General features: G+C 30.3%; 2 protein-coding genes across 2 annotated transcripts in view; both read right to left on the reverse strand.

Annotated features, from left to right (window-relative positions):
• Nucleotides 1–8,313: 8,313 nt before the first annotated feature.
• LOC105954485 (nuclear transcription factor Y subunit B-1) lies at nt 8,314–12,363 on the reverse strand. Its single transcript, XM_088817996.1, has 2 exons — nt 12,237–12,363; nt 8,314–8,711 (listed from the first exon to the last, which is right to left on the reverse strand). The coding sequence occupies exons 1-2, from the start codon at nt 12,361–12,363 to the stop codon at nt 8,314–8,316; spliced, it is 525 nt and encodes a 174-aa protein (XP_088674122.1).
• A 983-nt stretch (nt 12,364–13,346) lies between these two features.
• Nucleotides 13,347–21,791, reverse strand: part of LOC105954506 (ATP-dependent Clp protease ATP-binding subunit CLPT2, chloroplastic) — a 93,866-nt gene continuing 85,421 nt past the window's right edge. The window contains exon 6 of the mRNA XM_088817715.1: nt 13,347–13,449. Within this exon, the coding sequence (XP_088673841.1) occupies nt 13,427–13,449 (23 nt within the window). The 3' untranslated portion in view covers nt 13,347–13,426. The remainder of the gene's footprint in view (nt 13,450–21,791) is intronic.

Genomic DNA, 21,791 nt, shown 5'->3' on the forward strand with positions numbered 1-21,791 from the left:
CTTATATACGAAATCACTTTTTACATAACTAAGAATACATCTTTGAGTTCTTCTTTTGCCTGTGTGCAAATTGCTTGGCACAAAGGTCTTTCAAAAGTATGCATATGATTCTTACAGCCTATATATATTGGTACAAAGAAAATTAGAATCACAATCCTCTCTGTTTATCTAACTAAAACAATCTTGAGAGTATATATAATCAATATTAATTAAAATATATACACACTAACAATTAATATATATAATTAATCTTCAGAATGTATATACACACACTAATAATTAATATTAATTAAAATATTAAATCTTTATTATATAAATAAAGAAATGTTAGGGCAAGCAAACCTAGTAACATTTTTGTAATTATATATAGTTTTTTTTTATCTGGTAATTTTCTAATTATGAAAAGTACAAAATGCAAACCAAAACTTATAACATCCTTTCAATATCTTCTATTTTTAGTCATACATTTCTAATTACAATTTACACGTTTCCCTTTTATTTTGTTAAATTTGATGGAATAATGTAAATCATGGTAATTCAACGGCCCGTTAGTTTTAACTGATAATTAATTGGTAATTATATCACAGTCGTTGACAGTAAAATAACTGTAATATAACTGTAATTATTTTTTGGGTTTTTTGTTTTGTTTGAGTTTTTGACCGAGTAACGTAATAATATTAATGTCTACTATTGTAATATTACTATAAACACAATAATATTACTGTGGTTGACAGTAATATTACTGTTGTTATGGCAATATTACTGTCAACTACATCAATATTAATTCTTTTAGCTTTTTATTATGTTTATCTTTGTTGAACAGTCAACATATAATATTACTCTATTACACAATAATAATGACTTTTGTTGTGTTAATATTATTGTGCTAGAGATTAATATAGGAATATTACTATGTAAAATTGTAGTATAGTTAATATTACTGTGTTTAACAGTACTATAGTTAATATTACAGTGAACCACAACAATATTGATGTTTAAACGATGGCAAAAAGATGTTAAAGAAAAAAAATCGAAAAAGTCAGACCGGCGTTGATAGCGTGTCAACGCTAGAAACCGGCGGAAAAATCAAGAAGGTTAAAAAAAAGTCAACGCTGGCGATGGACGAAATTGTACTAAAAATTATATTTTGGGTCAAAATTAAATAATTTGTAAAATTTGGGGTCAAATTAAGGTTAAATTAAACTAAAGGATGAAATTGGAGCATATTAAAATGTGATGGGCTACTTTAGTTTTTTACAAACTTCTAGATAGTGTGTGAATTTTTTTGTAAAAGATTTTTTTTGTCCGGACCCCTTTATGAATAAGTCCCCTTTTATGTGTTTATTCGTAAAGTGACAATATATTAATTGGATAGTAGTTAACTAATTAATTAATGGGTTTATTTTGTAGACCCACCTCATTCCCAAATTATATAGAACTAACTACCAAGTGGATTACACTCTAAGGGAAACCCTCCTAATTTCGAAAATATTTTGACATACCCCTGGGCCCCTCTGAAGTACCTATAATACCCTTTTAAAATCAGTTTTAAACCCTAGACACTCACACTTCGGTCTCTCTTCTTCTCCCAGATTCAAAATCCCGCCTCCACAAACCTCCCACCGGTGAAATTGCTTCCCGGAGCCATAACTCTCTCTCCGGTGGTCGGAATTCGATGGTTTAACTACCGTTGGAATCCTCTCGTCGGGTTCTTTCTTTTGGTGGTGATTTCATTCAGTTTGGAGCGCAGATCTGTTTCTGTAATTGTTTTTTCATTCGACGACGGTGGTCTTGCCGGAGGTGTTCTTTGTGTTCCACCAGTCGAAATTCGACGGGCTACCCACTGTTGGATTCCTCTCGTCGAGATCTATATTTTGATGGTAATTTTGTTTATTTTTATATTTACATATTTATTTCTATAATTTTTTGCATTTGTGGGTGCGCGAAACTGTGGGTGGTTAGTAGCGGCGCCTAGGGTTTTGGTAGGAGGTGAGGGGGGTGATGATTCACTGTATGGTTGATTTAAAATTTGTAGCATTTCCCAGCAATAACATCTCTCTATCTCTCGATCTCTTAGTGTTTGTTGATTTTTGAGTGTTTTGATGTTTCATCAAATTTTGTTGATTTGCAACTAAGTAATTTTTTTTTGTTTTGATTTTGCAATTGCAGTCACATGTACATGAAGCAGTGTTTGACAAACTGTATACAGTACTATACATTACTATACATATATCGTAACATGTAGTTATATTATATATGCATATATTTGTGTATTTTCAATTTTTTATTTTTTTGGTTATGAGGTGATTTATAATAAAAATATTGACATTTGTAAATTTTTATTGGGGTTTATGAATTTCTTTTGTATAAGCCAGTATTTGTGTGTGTATACAATTGATCGACTAAAAATATGGGGAAAAAAACGAACATAACTACGAATTACTATAGGTACTATAGTTACATGTAGTTATTTTCAGTACAGCAAACATATTATTTTGAAAATTAAAAAAATTAAATTTTTTTTTTTTTTTTAATTTTAAAAAAAAAATAAAAAATTAAAATATATATATATATATATATATATATATATATATATATATATATATATATATATATATATATATATATATATATATATATATAAATTTAACAAACAGGTTTATTATTATTCATAAAAAAAAATAATAATAAATAAATCGGCGAAAATGATAAATACAGTACCAAAAATGCTGAATGCAGTTTGGCCGAAAATAGCATATAAGGGTAGTATAGTACTTTCCCTTCTCCAGGGGGGTATGTCAAAGGATGATTTGGGCTTGGATTTATCCCTAGTTTATTTGGTGGCTAGGGGGATATGTAAAATAACCCCTTAATTAATTAAACTAGAAAACTGACATATACAATTTTAGGGCAAGTGGCAAAGAGGAACATGACAAGACACTTAAATGCACATTGGTCCACAGAAAAAAAAAACAGTCTTTCAAATAAACTCATGCCCATGTCTTTAGTCTAAAATACCTTCCATAATATATTTTTTATCAATTTCATCAATTATACCCTAACTTCCTCAATGTTACACATTGACACCGGATTTAAACAAATATATCACTCTAACCCCCTTTAATTTTTTTTTGAAAAATATTTTTTTTTTCAGAAAATAATTTTTTTTCCGTCAGATTCCGGCGTTGACTTTTTTTTTTATTTTTTTTTTCTGAAACTTTTTCCAGCCGGTCAACCGCCGTTGACCGCCGGTCTCCGGCGTTCACTTCTTTGTTTTTCCTTGGAAAAAAATATTTTAATTAATATCACTGTCTTGGCTGCTAAATTACTGTCTCAAACTGTAATATTACGATAATTATTTTCTGGAACAGTATTATTACAAATATTACTGTCTCAAACAGTAATATTATTGCATGAGACAGTAATATTACGGTCGGAGACAGTATTATTGCAGGCCAAGACGATAAAATTAATTAATACAGTAAAAATATTGTCTCATATAGTTAAATTACTGTTGGAGATAATAATTTAGCAGCCAAGACAGTAATTTTAATTAAAATATTTTTTTAAGAAAAAAAAATCAACGCCGGAGACCGGCGGTCTCCGGTGGTGGCGGGTCAAAATTGAAATTATGGTTAAAATTGGTTAATTGGTGAAATTGGGCTAACTTGGAGTATAAATCATGAATTGGAGTTGAATAGAGTTTCAAGGAACTGTGGGTAATTTTGGTTTTGGTATATATAAAAGTGTTTTCCTTATTTGCAAATAAGTTTGAATGAACTGGAAATATTTGAAAGACAAAAAAGTTAAACATCCCTTATTTCATTAAATGTCCTTGTCATGGGTCTCTTTGCCATTAACCCAGAAATTTATGAGTAAAAAGCAGTTTACCCCCTAAACTATGACCCGTTTTGCGCTTTGCCCCCCAAACAATTTTTTTTTGCACGTTTTTACCTAAACTCGTTTTTTTGTTGCACGGTACCCTAAAGGTGGTATTTTCCGGCAAATGTCACCGGAATCTCACGCACGTGCCATTCACGTGGGATTTGGAGGGGCAAATTTGTCTTTTTACTTTTATTCTTGTCCGACTTCAATTTTTCTCTTCTCTTCCATTTTGGTCTTCTTCTCCACCTCCCTGGTTTGAATCATGGCTGCTTCTTTTCATCTCCAAAACCCTTTTGTGCACCAATTTCTAGGCCAAACAAATTTCAATTCCCACTAATCATAAATCATCTCGACATTTCTCAAACACACACTAAAGGTATTATTGACACAGCAAATGCAACCCCTAAGAAATCTTGGGGGCAGAGCGCCATTACAGAGGCCAAAAGTGTTCTTCAAAAGAATTAAAAAAAAAAACAAATCTAAAAAGACAAACCATCTCCATTCTCCAAGGAGCTATTAAGGCTAACGAGTGGATGGATTTCCGGACGGCAAAAAGGGGTTGAAATTTTTCATCGAAGAAACCCACCATGGCCTCCTCCAGCTCTACCCGTATCGCCGTCTTCTACCACGACTTCCACGGCGGCATAGGGAAGAATAACCAGGAACATCCAAAGCAGCAATAAGCTTTGCCGCCTCATCCGATTTCACCTTCGATTTCAGTCGCCAAGCTCGTTGCCCGCCGACAAACTCTTCAACAACTACAAAATCAAGCCATTAAACACACACCCAAGGTTTCACTACGATCAAAACAAGCCCCAAATATTTACCGAAATCCCCCAAATTTTTCATCGGAGAAGCATTCTCCCCCTAAACAATTGGGCCAAAGATTTCGACCTACTTCTTACAGCCATGGATCAAATCTGTAAAGGAAAACGTCAAGAAAACAGGTGGTGGCGAATTGGGAGAATGAAGGAATGGAGGCGGAGTGAATCGGCGGTTGGGGGCAGCGAGATTTTCTGGCTGGGATGGGTTTGGGACGGTGGTTTGGGACGGAAGAGGAAGATGATTCTTTTTATTTTCAAATTATTATTTTTTTTTATTTTTTTAATTATTAATTCATAGATAATATATAGAATATAAGTGAGGTGACGAATTTACCCCCACAAATATCACGTGCAACGCATGTGTTTTGACATTCCGATCAAAATTGCCGGAAACTTAAGTTTAGGGGGCACCGTACAACGAATTAATGAGTTCAGGTAAAAACGTGCAAAATTTTTTTGTTTAGGGGGTAAAGTGCAAAACGGCTCATAGTTTAGGGGGTAAACTGTTTTTTACTCCAAATTTATTACTAAATAAGAACTATTATTTGTATTTTTTTTATCGTATATGTATATATATACGCGTGGAAGGTGAGGAAGGGATATACTCTAAATACTTAAAGACTCCTTAACCAAGGAATGTCTTTCATTAACTAGATATATAGTATATTTTATGTTTTAAGTTTGTGAAGTAGTTGTGGTTTTTAAGGAAACTTCATAGTTTTTACACTCTGTGCATAAAATTTGCATAGTTAAGGTTTACAATAATTATAGTTAATGTGATATATTTAAAATTTGCATCGTTAATGTGATATATTTGTTAAAACTAGGGTCAATGTGCAATATTTGTTCAGTTGGGATATTAGGAATGAAATTGATGTTAATTATACTGTGAGGGGCATTTTAGGCAAGAGACAAAGACATGAACCTTTTTGTATGACTGATTTTGGTTTTAATAGGAGTACAAATAAGTTATCTTCCATGGGTAATATGTAGTTCCCCAAAAAAATAATTGATATTAGAAGATTTGTTTATTTATTTATTTTTACTTTTTATAGTTCATCTGTATTTTTTAGATAATAAAAAATAAGTAACTATATAAGAGCATGAACTTCTGTTCTTGTACAGCACCCTTAGGGTTGAGATGGTTGACTCAGATCGCCCCTTTGATAAAATTAGGGATGAATTAGAATGATTGGATAAATATTTTTGAAATCCTAGAAATTTTGAATTTGGTGTTCACACTAAAAAAGAAATATTATTAGCCAATATAATGATATATCTCAAGACTTCAAAACACATTTACATTTCTTGAGTCCATTCTGTTTTTATCTTAGCAACACCCCTCATATTTTATACCAAACTCTACATCTTCCAACTCCACAAATTCTCTCTCTCTCTCTCTCTCTCTCTCTCTCTCTCTCTCTCTCTCTCTCTCTCTCTCTCTCCCCGCCCGCTGTGCAATCTCAAGTCGGCGGCGAAAATCACAAAACTAATCATTTGATGTGTTAGGGCGGCGGCTAGAACTTGCGCGACTGTGATGAAATCTCCGGTGATGGAAACCACCAGAACTTCTTCCACAAATGTACTTTCCCATGGGCGACCTTCTTCCACTTTGAAGCCACGAAGTTTCTCGGTAAGACGTTCCTCTATTCCAGCAACGATGACTCTAGGGATTGGTATTGATTGCTATCTGGGTTTCGGTGGCGTCAATGGTTTTTACACGGCGAGGCTAGGGATCGATATTGGTTGCGAACCTTGTCTTACGATTTAATCGCGCGATACAAGATACAATTAATTCTTTTGTAGTTGATTTCGATAATGAATAGTTGGTTTCGGTGATCTGTAGTTGATTCACTGTTTTCATAATAGATTTCAATAAAATTGCAGTTGATTTCAATATACTGTACATGCTTCAATGATTTTGTAGTTGGTTTCGATAAATTATAGTGGATTACTATAAATTATAGTTTAAATTAAAATTGCAGTTGATTTCGATAATGAATAGTTGGTTTCGGTGATCTGTAGTTGATTCACTGTTTTCATAATAGATTTCAATAAAATTGCAGTTGATTTCAATATACTGTACATGCTTCAATGATTTTGTAGTTGGTTTCGATAAATTATAGTGGATTACTATAAATTATAGTTTAAATTATAGCTTGTAGTTGGTTACTAAACTTTGTAGTTGGATTTATGTGTTTTTATAGTTGTTTTTGTTATAAATGGTAGTCGTGCTATAATATTTTGTAGTTGATTGCTGAAATTTTACAATTTAGTAATTATATATGATTATTGTAACTTGTAATTGTTTACATGTGGTAAATCTGCTAGGAAAAAAAAGATAAATTTATTAAGAAAATGAATTTATTAAAAAAATAAATTAATGAAAAAGAAGGTTGAAAATAAAACCATATATAGATAGTAGGTAAGAAAAGTGCAGAATTTGAATATTGTAAGAGTAAAATGGGGTTATGAAAAGTTAGGGGAATCTCTTAAATGCAAATAATAAAGTGGATTGTGAAACATGAACTTGTCTAATAATTAGCAGTAATGAACTAGTGCGACTAAAAATTTTGGCAATAAACTTTTGAACAAAAATATGATAATAGACTTTTGAACGATGATATTGAACTTTTGAAAATTTGAAATGAACTTCTAAAATTGGTGCCGAGAGTTTTAATATTTTTAAAAAGTTTCAAAAACTTTCATAAATTTTCAAATACTAGCAAGGTGCGTGCGTTGTACACGTCGTATTAAATTTTTTTTCTCTATTTTAATTTATAGTTATATTGTTATTAGAGTAATATTTTGTGACATTGATAATTATTTGGAATAGAATATTATTAAAATTATTTATCGATTAATAGTAAATTGGAGAAATTACAGTTTTCACACTTCAAGTTTGCACCGATTTCATATTTGGTCCTCTATGTTCACAAATAACACATTTGGTCCCTCATGTTCCAATAAATTAACACTTTTGGTCATTTCTGCCAATTTACCTTTAGTCCGTTGGTTAAGGCAGTGATGAGAACACGCTTGATTCCGTTAGTTTTGACGGGAGATTGGCGGAAAGGACTAAAAATGTTGAATTTTTGAAACATAAGGGACAAAATGTGTTTTTTATGAATATGGGGACTAAATGTGGAATCGGTGCAAACTTGAGAAGTGAAAACTGTATTTTTCTCATTATATATCTTTATATATAATGAAAATCTCATAAATCACCCAAAATGTGATAAAATCGCACAAATCACCACATATATGATGAAAATCGGACAAAATCATCCCAAAATACGATGAAATCGTACAAATACCCCCCTAAAAGAATATTATAAATTTCCTATTGTGTTGCAATACCTATGCTGATTGTTGAGTTATATCGTTTCTATAAAAAAATTATCGTATCACGATATTAACTATATTGTATACTCATGTTTTTGTAAAGAAACATATTATAATGAAATCATTGAATATTAGAAAATAGCAATTTAAAACAATCTATGAAATTCTTAAATGCAAAGAAAAATCTCTAACAATCCATAAAAATAATAATAAGTAAACTAAATAAAAAAGGTACTAAAGAAAAGAGTATTTAATTTGTCTATAATTTTGTAGTGCATTTATCGAGGTCTTGATGGGCTCGATGCTTGTTGAGGAAAAGGATGAGGGGCTCTATGTAGTCGCCGAAACCCAACGACGCCATTGCCGCCAACACGTCCTCCGGCGTGACTGTTCTTCGGTAGTCGCAGTGGCATATGTTGTTCGCCTCGACAGTAATGAAGTTGATGAACTCGGAGACGCACACCTGGATGGCCTCCTTTGCATCGTCAGCGATTTTAACGTGGGCGGGGAGGACGCACCGCATGATGTGAGTTATATTTGTTGTCGGCATGTATTGGTCCGCCTCTCTTTTGACGCCTTGTTGTTGCTCTTGGTTCACTTCTCCGGGCGTGGCATTGGTTGGGGCAGTAACGGCGCCCCCTTCCCTAATGACAATGCCTGAAATGATATATTTAAATTTGTAAATAAAATATACCGATGGCAATATAATAATCACATAATATAGAGGCAAGCTATATAGGATCGACAAATGCAATTCAATATAGAAAAAATAATATTTTTCAAAAATATAAAGCGAAATAAATTTATAAATTCGATCTTGTTCAAGAAAACATGTGTAAAATTGAGTAGCCAATTTTCTGTTAATTGTTGTTCATGTTTTATATATAACCATCTTTTATTATTGTCACCGTGCACAAAAAGCAGAGCATATTGATGTGAAGAAATTATGAAGTGGTTGGATTTTTGTCCAATAGCTAACAACGAACAAAGTATGTAAAAATTAAGTACAAAAAACTCATTTTTACTGCACTAATCTCTCACACACTGTGATATTCCATTATATTTTATATATCAACTCGTGTTTTATTTTATTTAAAACAATTGTATATATGAATATATTGGTGATATCACTAATATACATACAATGTTTATCTATAAATGAAATACAATTATATAATACATATATAAAATAAATATTCACGGAGTTGACTTAAAAATTAAGATTATATTAAATTAATTTCCTCTTCAATCAATTTATCCACATTAATTAGAACCCTTTCTGATTTGATCTGTATAGGATCACATTTGTTTTGTGATGAAATAAAGAATTACTCTTTATTGTGAAAAACATTGATTGAATATGTTAAAGTACTAATTACAATGCATTGGGTTATTTAAAAAAAAAAAAAAATTAAGATGAAACGAAGAAAATTGAAATCCAATTACTACATGAACAGAATTAATTTTTTTTATTAATGCTTGTTCTATGCTAGACAAAAAAAATCAAAATATCATAAAAATTCAAAGATTGTAAAATATAAAAGAATCCGAATAGAATGTGGTACACGAAAGCGACAAGAAAAATATCATTTTCTTTATGCAATTCACGCAAGGAGATCCATGAAGCATAAAAAACATTATGAACTTAAACCGCACCAAATTTCCTAATAGAAGACCGATTCATGATTTTTCTTAAAAGAGTACCATAAAAATTAAAAAACTTTACTCGTCAAACATAAAAAAAAAAATCAAAATGGAATGATACACGAAAACAAAAAAAAAATTGTTTTTCTATCCAATTCGCAAGGAGATCCCTGAAGCATTAAAAGGATTTGCGAACTTAAATCGCACCAAATTTGCTAATAAAAGATCGATTATCCAAAAAACAAATCCAACGAATTAAAACGTATTTTTTACTGCAACAAATAAGAAATGTTAACATAAAAAAAATACAGATATATGCACATTGTTCATATAGATTTAGTCTTAAAAACAAAATATTAGAAAAAAACGAGTGAAATTTTTACCAGATGTGCGTGCTCTTCTGGTGTATTTATGTTCTACGTTTGAGCTTTCTCCTCTCTCCATTTCTTCAAGTTTTACTTTTAATTCAAGCTGTGTTTTCTTTTCACTTTCTTTCTTTTGTTCAGACAAATGTAACAAAATATTTTTTTTATGCCTCTTACTCTTGTGTGTGTGATGAGTAGTGAAGTGTCAGAGGCACAATTGCATTCAATATATAGATAAGTGAGAGATATTTAAAATGAGTGCACAATTGTAAAATTAGTGTTGTGAAAAAGTAGAGGCAAAATCGGCAAAAAACAATAATTTTTGTTTCTAAAACCTAAGAGATACGTGTATGAAGCAAAATTGACAAAATTAAGTCAAAAAAACTTGCAGAAATTTAGTGAAAATTCTTTGAGGCAATATTACATGTATATGATTTTCTACACTTCCAATTATTTATTTATACTAAATAAATGGAATTAATATCGATTCGGATGCTATTAATTACTCGTCGCTCAAACGTCTAGAAATAATCCAAAAATTCATTAGGTCGGGATAGACACAACTTAATTACGACAGTAAAAGTGAATTGTTGAATTGTTATGGCAATAAGATATTCAAATATTGTAAAGTTGTAAGGTCAAAATAAATGTTTAATTGGGCCGACCCAATGGGCGTACTATTTATTTATCTACTGGGTCACGAGCCAAATTTAGAAGACCACTACAACGAAAGCCCAAAGACTTTTAAATAAGGTTTGGGTCCAACAAAATAACTCCAACTTAGTACAAATTAAAGTTTTAACTCATTTGTTAAGGTATGTTCTATTAAAGCAATATATATGTGTATATTATTATTATTATTATTATTATTATTATTATTATTATTATTATTATTATTATTATTATTATTATTATTAGGTTAAATTATAACCAACCCCTTGAGGTGTGGTCAAATTATGAAAAAATAGTTATTCTTCATGTTTTAGTTAAATTGGTATCGTGGAATGTGTTCTACTTTGTACTCGTTTTGTGCAAAAATATAGTTTCTAATGCACTACAATTTGATATATATAAGCAAAAAAACGCATCTTATGATCATCTTGCTTCAAAATGTGGAGCTCGAATGGGATAAAACGGGTAAAAACTTGAGAATATTCCATTAGTCTAAAAGATTCCACTAAATTTGAAACCGCAAGGGTGGACATGTAAGATGACTTACAATTGAGGGGTGGTTGTAATTACCCAAACATGAAGGAGATTTTCGTATTTTGACCATACCTCAGGGGTGATTGTAATTTACCATTATTATTATAATAATAATAATAATAATATATATATAATTATATATATATATAATGTAATGAAATGCGCTTCTTCAAATGCAACGGCGGTCCCACGTACTACCGGAAATGACGTGGTTCCTCTTGCGACACCTGGCAAGAGGTGGTATATTTGCAGAGCCGGCCTTGGGGGTAAGCCAGGGAAACCTTGGCTTAGGGCCCCACCCCCCAAGGGGGCCCCACATTTTTTTTCAAAAACTACTATATGGCCCCAATAATTAGTTATATAATACATTTTAGTCCTTCAATATTTTATTAGATGTTGTTTTAAACTATATGTTAATGGAATATTTTATAATCTCAACTATTCAAAAAAAAAAAAAAGACCAATTTAAATATTGTGTTTTGTAGATAATATTGTTTATAAGTTAATTATGTAATTATTTATAGTATGTTATTAATATCCAAATGTATATGCCAATTTTTCTTAAGATTAAACGTATTAAATCTTAAACCAAACATTCATATCACAAAAAGATTGAAACCATCTGTTGTCGGTTGAGACGAACAATATAATGATCAATATATGTACTTTTAATAATTTTGATCCAAGATTGTTTTTTTTCCTCCACATAACGTGTTGTTTATGGATGAAATAGATGCATATATCATTATGTCATCAAATGTTTTTACAATGCCAACAACATTAAGGTTCGTATTTGATATATTTCAAATTCATATTGTTATTTTCAATAAAAGAGAAAAAAAGTTTGTTTATTCAATAAGATATTTGTTAAAAATGTTTACCAATAACAATATAATCTATAAGATAATATTTAAAAAATCAAAGTAATAATGTTAAACTCCGCTTAGGGCCCCCGATTTCTCAGGACCGGCTCTGTATATTTGTACCATTGGTGAACATTGCTTCAAGGGGATGAAGCTCGTCATCACCGTATCGACGGCTGAGGCTGAAGTCGTCTCTGCCTTGAGATCTTGTGTGTGGATACTTGCAGCCATGGCTGCCTATAAGATGATTATGGCTTAATCAATGTTGATTGTGGTCTAATTTGTTGTAGACTCCAATTTTACTTTTTTTTTTTTTTTTTTTTTAAATTTATTGTTATTGATATTCATTTTCTATTTCAATGTCAAATATATACATGTTATTAAATATTCTATTAATTGGAATTTATTTGATGTTTGGTATACCCAATAACTTCCCGCGTCAACTCGAAAATATTATGTTATCATGTCTTTTAGAGAGTTCTTTTATTGAACATTTCGGGAATATAACAATTGGGTTTTGATTAGATTATTTAATCTTATATGGGCAACCAAACGAGCCCAAATTGATATTGGTGAGATTTGTAATAAGTGAAAAAATTAGATTGTTGAAACCGAGACAACAAGATCTGAGACGGGATATTGTATATATCTTGGAGAATCGCCTATTTCGAGATAGATTGTATCGAAAGAGTTGAAAGACTGTTTGCAAGAGTAGGGAGAAAATCTTCATCGACAAACCATCGTCGCTTTGTGATAAATCAAGTTGCCTTTACACATTGCCTCGAATCCGATCTTTCATGAACGAACAAAAGCATGTCGAAATAGATCGTCACTTGATTCATGAGAAAATTCAAGAACTTAAAGGGGTACTTGAATGAATTTATTCGGCAAATATTCGAATAGAAACGTTATTATCGACACCGCTATTGATGCCTTCCCCTTTGGAATCATAGTTGAATCATTTCTATATTGGTTGATCTAAAAAAAACGTAACGTTCATAAAATCCCCAACCAGTAATCTCGTACAATTTCTCAACCAATCTGGATATAATAATATCGTGTATAATTTCGAGCATCCGGACGTATTTTGCGTCTTTAATTGACCTGTTATATTGATGTTATAGACTCGTAATTCCCGATTACAAATATGTTTCATAACGTTCCACGGATATTTTTTTAATATCAGAATCAAATTACAACAAGAAAAACGAGCACCTGAATAGTAGCAGTCTTGTTATTCATGTGAAAATAGTTTCATCGCTACAAACAAATAATCGATGTTTTCTGCGAGAAACTACGAGTCCCCTTCAAATGTAGGTTCAAATGGTGCTTTTGATGCACTTTTCAATTTTCGCAAATTGTAACTTAGAACTTTAGTTTGATTGTAAACCTGTAACAATATATAGATAAGTTAAAACAGTTTCAGACTTGGTTCATTGGTTTTGTTTGCTATTTAAATATTGAATTTGAGGTTGTCTTTCCTCTTTTTTATCCCACTGAGGTGCAAACTGAGGAACATGGTTTTAATGCAATGCTGGATATTTATTTTTTCGGGTTAAATACAAATTGCACCCTTAGAGCAACTCCAAAGGGAGTATCAAATGGATTATCAAACTCATAAACTACCTTTTTGATATCCCAAAATTAAAAATTTCTACTCCAATGTGAGTATCAAAATGGGTAAGTATTTTAATATCTACCTCTTTATAAGTAAAATTACATTCTGAAAATTGAGTTATCAAAAAAATAATCACCTAAACATCCAATCACAAAATGACACGTGACAATTACAAATAAAACTACTAAAAAACTTCTAATTGATTATTAATTTTAATAACCATGGTTGGAGTAGATGAATTGTAAATGAATATTAAAATATTATCTTAATTATCAAATGAATATTTGATATTTCAATTTTGATGTTTTGCATTGGAGTTGCTCTTAGTAATGTCGTTAACAGTTATTTTTTGGATTAAATACAAATTGCACCTATGTATTACTACCAGTGTCGCATATACGTCTTTGTATTACAAAATGCGACAAAGTGACTCCTGCCGTCAAGCGATGTTAAAGAATCCGTCTCTTTTCAAATTTGACCGAATATTACACTAAATGCTGAACAATTTCGAACGAAAATACCCCACTTATTGTATATAAAAGGTGTGCCTCTTTCTTTCTTTTTCTGTTTCACTTAGTTTACTCTCATCTTTTGTCTTCATGGTTCTTCCATAATTTTATTTTCCACAACCTAATAATTTCATCCAAATTTTCTGAAGGAAAAAATTATACTCAAAAAATTATTTATATTTTCCTTTTAAATTTATGACATTTTGCAATTTTGTTCCTAGCCTAAAATTTTCACCCAAAATTTATGAATTTCTTTTATTTTAGATAATATTTAGGGCTAAATGCAACTTGCTCTCCTATACTATCATCAATGTCGCATAACCTCGGTACTTCGAAATGCGAAAAAATCGGCCTTCATGTTACCCCATGTTAGAAAATCTGTCACTTTCCATATTTGACCGACCGTGGCACTAACTGTTGGATGATTTCTGACGGATATACCCTAGACACGACCACGGGCCGGGTTTGACCCGGACCCGGCCGGTTGACCGCCCCGCCCCGTTGACCACGGATCCGCCCAAGCATGGGTCGGTTTCGGGTCCAGATATTTTGGACCCGAGAACCCGTTGGGTCAACCCGGATTTTGGGTATTTTTTTATCCAAAAATTGAGCATTGGGGCATTTGAACTCGGGTAAATGGGCAGAATTCGGTAACTCTAACCACTGGGGCAACGAACATATTTCATTAAATATAGACAATAAATATATATAATATAAAACGCTAGTGTAAAATCATAAATATGCTAAAGAAATTATTAATTTTCATATTAATTATTATTAAATAATTTTAATTAAATTATTAACGAATGCAATATAAGAAACTTTTAAAAATATATATAGAATCACGGTTCAATACTTTAAAACATCTACTATTAATAACTATATCAATATAATCTCCACTATTGATAAATATAAAGTATTGAATCAATTCAATATATAAGCAAACGCGTAAACTTAATACAAACTCACTTATGTTATTAAAATGGATAGTATGAAAAATTCGAATGAAAAATAAAATAAGATGTTTATTTCAAAAAATAGATTATAACTCATTTCAATTAATTTAAATTGATTAACCTCAATTGTTGACAATAACTTATTAAAATTATTGATTATTTAATCATAAGATAATTATTTAAAAATATAGATAGTGTTTATTTTAACAAAAACAGATGATATCTCATTCTAATTAATTTTTTACTTTAAAAATAAAACTATATATGACGAGTATAATCAAAATATTATGATGTGATTTCTCTTTATAGAATTGGTTTAATTTGTAAAAATCCTAAGAATTAAATCGTAGGTCATATGATTTAATCATTTTTTTACATTTACATTTTATTCAAATATTAGAATCGAATCGTAAGATTTAAATGAATTAATCTCAAGTCTTTTTAATTTCTTTTATTTTTTTATTATATTATATTTGTTAATAATTTAATTAAAATTATTTAATGATAATGAATATGATAATTAATAATCTATTTAACATTATTTATTATAATAATTTTACACCTTTTGTTTATGTTATTTATATTCCTTGTTAAAATAATCCTAACTATAAATATATAAATATAAATAACACTGTAAAATGATTATAATAATTGTATAACTAATGTTTTATAAATCATTAATTGTCATGTTGACTATTATTAATATCAAAAATCTCGACTAATAACAAATGCATATATATATATTTAATTTTAAAAAATATAAAAAAATACATTTTAATTTAAAAGAAAGATTGAATTTTGATATTTTTTGAATTTTGAAAATTTGAAAAGTTTCTCAATTATTACTTTCACTTATAAATACCCATAATTCAATCTTCACAACTTTCATTTTATTTAGATTATGTCTCAAAGTCCTAATCGTTTCATTTTTTTTTCTAAAACTGTTTAGTGTTTAAATTCAATTATTTTTTTAATTGTGAATTTAAAGTTAATCTCTTGCTTTTTCATGTTTCAATATAAGTTTTTTATTTCTTTCTTGTAAAAATAAGAAGAAAAAAAAAACAAATTGAAAAACCGGGTGGACCCGGACCCGGCCCAGACTCGGATGGACCCGCCCCGGACCCGCCTCCCCGCGGGTCGGTTTTGGGTCCCCTAAAAGTCGGACCCGGACCCGACGGGTCCAACCCGGACCCGAACACGCCCCGCCCCGTGGCCATGTCTAAATGTACCCATCTGATGGTCTACAAAAGGTATACATCATTCTTACTATTGTACTAAATGTTTATTCTCAACTTTTTCCGTAATTTAATTTCCCAGCCCAAAATTTTGAAAATAACTTATGTTCGAAATTCTTTATAGTTTCTCTTTAAATTTCCAAAATTTTACTCCCATCCGAAAATCTTAGCTGTATTCTTTTAATTTTTTTTATTTTTTTTTTCTAGAAATTTCTTTGTAATTTCTATTTTTAAAGTTTATAAAGGCATCTCCAATAGAGTAAGCAAAACGAGTCCTTAAGTTTCATTAAGGCATCTCCAATAGAGTAAGCAAAACGAGTCTTTAAGTTTCCTTTTAATGACCCAGTTAGAGACTGGAGGTCTCTAAAGAAAAGTCATTTTCAGTGAGGAGTTCTATAAAATTATAGCGAATGGCAAAGAGACCCATGACAATGGACTTAAATGACATAGGTCCAGACAAAAATAGTCTTGCAAATAAACTCATACCAATGTCTTTTGTCTAAAATACCATCTACATTATAATTTTTATCAATTCCATCTATTATACTCTAACTTCCTCAATAATATACATTGACCTCGGATTTGAACAAAGATATCACATTAACCCTCATTTTTATATTTTTTTGAAAAAATAATATTTTTTTCAGAATTTTTTTTCCGGCTAGATTACGGCGTTGACTTTTTTTTTCGAAAACTTTTTTTTTGAAATATTTTTCCGATCGGTCAAACGTTGTTGACTTTTTTCTTTCTATTATTGTGTTAACAACAAAAGTATTGTCTGAAATAGTAATATTGAATATCAAAACAGTAATATGACTAATATTATTGTTTCAGACAGTAATATTATGAATATTACTTTCTCGAACTGTAATATTACTAATATTACTGTCCCAAACAGTAACATTATTGCAAGAAACAATAATATTACGGTCAGAGACAGTATTATTACGATCGAAGACAGCAAAATTGTAGGCCAAGACGATAAAGTTAGTTAATACCGTAAAATTAATGTCTCAGACAGTTCAATTACTAACTCCGACAGTTAAATTACTGTTGGAGACAGTATTTAGCAGCATAGTAAGTTAAAATATTTTTTTTAAGAATTTTTTTTTTCAAAACAAAATAAAAAAAGTCAACGCCGGAGACTGGCGGTCAACGGAATTTGACCTGCCGGAAAAAGAATTTCAGAAGAATAAAAAAAGTTTCCAAACAAAAAATCAACACTGGAAACTAGCGGTTGACCTGGCAGAAAAAAATTTCCGAAAAAAAAAGTTTTCAAAAAAAAAAGTTAACGGTTGAGACCGACGGTCAACGGCGGCTGACCGGTGGTGGCAGGTCAAAATTGGAATACGGGTCAAAATTGGTTAATTGGTGAAACTAGGCTAAATTGGGGTGTAAATCATGAAATTGGAGTTGAATTAGTGTGTATGATATTACATTTCTTCTCATTTATTGTTAGCGCATAAAAAATGAAGGGCACTTTATAAATAAGTCCATCAATTGGTACTTATTCATAAAGGGGTCCAGACAAAAAACTCTTTTACAAAAGAAGTCCACTCATTGTCCAGATGATTGTAAAACACTAAATTAACCCCTCTCATTTTAATATGCTCCACTTTCATCATTTAATTTAATCTAACCTCAATTTGACCTCAAATTTCACAAATTATTCAATTTTGAACCAAAACATAATTTTATGGACAATTTCGCCCGCCACCGCCGTTGACCGCCGGTCTCCGGTGTTGACTTATATAGTTTTTTTCTTCCTAATTTTTTCGCCGCCAGGTTTCGGTGTCAACTTTTTTTTTTCTTTAACATCCTTTTGCCCCCGTTTAAACAACAATATTGATGTGGTTGAGAGTAAATTAACTGTATTACTATTAAACACAATAATATTAACTATACTACAGTTTAATACAATAATATTGCTATATTAATCTCAAGCACAGTAATATCGGGTCAATTACATATATGGCGTAGAAGCCAATTTAATTTACACAAATGGTGTACTTTTTTCGTGTTTACCAAATTGGAGTAAATCACATTTACTAGTGGCAATTTCTGATGTCTTCGTAACTGTCATAAACGATTCCTGTTGCAGATGACTTTTAAATGTCAGAATTTGGTTAAAAATTGCATGTGGTAAATGTGATTTACACCATTCTTGTAAACTATGTAAAAAATACACCATTCATGTAAAATAACTCCTCTATTACACAATATATGTAATTAACCCCAGTGATATTATTAAAATAAAAGTCATTATTATTTTATTATAGAATAATATTAATATGTTGACATTTCAACAAAGGTAAACATAATAAAAAGCCAAAAGAATTAATATTGATGTGGTTGACTGTAATATTACAGTCAATCACAGTAATATTATTGTGTTTACAGTAATATTACAATAATAGACAGTAATATTATTACGTTACTCCTTCAACAACTCAAACAAACCAAAAAACTAAAAAAAAAAATAATATTGATGTGGTTGACAGTAATATTATTGTGTTTACAGTTATTTTACTGTCAACTACAGTAATATAATTACGTTGACTTGTCAACAAATCAAGCAAAATTAAAATAAAAAAAAAAGAACCCGAGAAAATAATAATATTGTCGTTGACTCTAATTGTACTGTCAACGATAGTACAATTACATAAATGTACGACATTACAATTATTATATTGATGTACTGTCAATGACAGTATAATTATGTTAATATACTGTCAGTGACAGTATAATTACAGTTAATGAGAATACAACTACGGTCAACGTTTAGCAACCGGCGTACAAAAACGAAAAAAAAATTAGGAGAAAAAAAGAATCACTAAAAACAGTCAACTCGGAGAGCGGCGGTCAATGCCGGAAACCGGAGGTGGCAAAAACAGACTTGAAAAAATATTTTGAAAAAGTCATCGTCGGAGACCGGCGGCGGAAAAAACAGACCAGAAAAAAAATATTGAAAACTCAACGCCGGAAACCGGCGGCAAAATAATTTCAGAAAAAAAAGTCAAAATTGAATTTTTGTGGTAAAAAATGATTAAATTGGGGTTACATTCAAAGTTGGCCGATATTATCCGACTAACCAACTTTATAGCATATTAGAAACTATTATCGACCCAACTATACATGGGTTGGTTGAGATTATTGACCCAACTTAAATGGGTCGGTTGATGGTTGATTATCCGTCAAAAATTATGGGTCGAAAATGGGTTGGTTGGTGGTTAAAACCGATTCATGCACAACCCTAGCCTCTAAACCTAGAATAATAAAGATGATTGTTCAGGAACTTATGCACAAAAACCCAAAAAATGAATACTAATAGTTAACTCTCTAGTTTTGTTTGGATATTTATCTTATATTAGCAAATAAGGTATATACATATTTAGTCTACAAATCTTATAGGTACTTCATGCATGGATTTTTTTGGCTGCGTTAATTAAATAGAAAAATATTATATTTTGTCACATTCGTTTATAATTCTATATATTCCAACAATTAGCCGAAAATGTGACATGACTCATAACAAACCGCTAACTGAAAATCGACATACACATTTGGTTATTCAATTTTAAAGATAATTGCCGAAATCATAAATGTTTACATATATAAATATATTTTAAAAGTGTTGAATTTTTATTTGAAAATTCTATTACCTCTACTATATAATTGAAGAATCAAGCTAGGATGTGAGTTTCGTCTTACATTTTTAGATGGATTATACGTTTTGGGTTGTGTGAACCAAGATTAATGAAGTTGCTATGTATATATTTTATTACCATAATATTTTGCAAATTTCGGACATATTTTTTTTGTTATTCATAATGCTTATTATATACCATAATCCAAAATTTATAAAAAATAACCAAATATTTCATCTTCTTGCATGAATAACATAAATCCAGTCATATTCAAAAATGCATTTATGGTATTTTATTATAATTCACTTACTCCTAAAAGCAAGCAATTATACAGTTTTTTTAATTCGACAACATTATATATATATATATATATATATATATATATATATATATATATATATATATATATATATATATATATATATATATATATATATATATATATACATACACTAGTTTTGGACAGTAAAAGAAATATTTATTTTTCCATATTTGCTCCTACCTTCACCACTAATGACATATTTCCACCGCCCTCATTTGCCCTTGTGGACTCATTTTCAAACCCTAAACTTATTTATATATATTGAATGCACAATTGCCTTTTCACTTCACATTTCATAGCAAAAATCTAAGAGGCATATAGTGAATTAATGTGTGCCATTTGAGTGTGAAGAAAAAAAATTACAAACAAAATTAGAAAGAAACCATAAAGATGGAGATTGGAGGAAACTCAAATAACCAACATAAGGATACCACAAGAGCATCCGCATCGGCATCGGCATCTGGTAAAAGTTGCACAAAATAAATTTGCTATCATTTTTATTTTCGATTTAGATAAAATCTATATGAAAAATGTTAATTTGATTTTTTCTTGTATTAGCAATCTACCATTCATGCTCTTAATTTAACTCTTTGGATCAGCTTTTTTTATTATTATCTTATATGAATACGATTCAAGATTGCAAATCTTATACATACCTCATATAGAGACTGTTGTTTGAATTAACATAAATTATTTTTTTTGTCGGCATTCGTATCTGATTCTATTTTGATTACTTTTATATTTGTCAAGTTATATTATTGATTAACTTACGATTTGTCGGCGCACGACACACGTTAGTTTACTTTATTTGGTTTTGCTTTTATATACTTGAATTATTATTTTTCCTTTTATTTTTACCTTTTTACATGATATATCTTATGTGGATACGTTACAAAAAAAATAGAATTTCTGTTTTTTTTTTTAGTAAATTTTAAATCAAAATGGCGTTCATGATGCAGAAAAATAGGATTGGGATGGAAAAATTGGGAAAAGTCAATCTTAAAACAATTCTTTAAGTAAAATTAAATACTATGTTGCATCTTATGGATTTTATTTATACATGTCTCTCTCTCACACACACACACACACACACATATATATATATATATATATATATATATATATATATATATATATATATATATATATATATATATATATATATATATATATATATATCCATGAGGTGAATTAATGGGATTAAGAGAAGAAAGTCGTTAAATAAGATTGGGTTGCATTTACTTCATATGTTGTTAAATAAAAATATGTAATTCATTCATTTCAGGCACAATCTCCCCGCAATAAATGTCGGCGATCAGAATCTAGCGCCACCGCAAGACTACAGGCGCAAGGCAGATCTGTATATGCCGAT

The sequence above is a fragment of the Erythranthe guttata genome, chromosome 5, assembly GCF_056151865.1.
Source record: "Erythranthe guttata isolate IM_541 chromosome 5, IM_541, whole genome shotgun sequence".
Lineage (NCBI taxonomy): Eukaryota > Viridiplantae > Streptophyta > Magnoliopsida > Lamiales > Phrymaceae > Erythranthe > Erythranthe guttata.

Coding starts and splice junctions, on each gene's coding strand:
- LOC105954485 (XM_088817996.1), bottom strand. CDS start 12,363: ATGGCTGCAAGTATCCACACACAAGATCTCAAGGCAGAGACGACTTCA. Junction 8,712..12,236: donor GGTACAAATATACAGAGCCG/GTCCTGAGAAAT, acceptor ATATCATTTCAG/GCATTGTCATTAGGGAAGGG.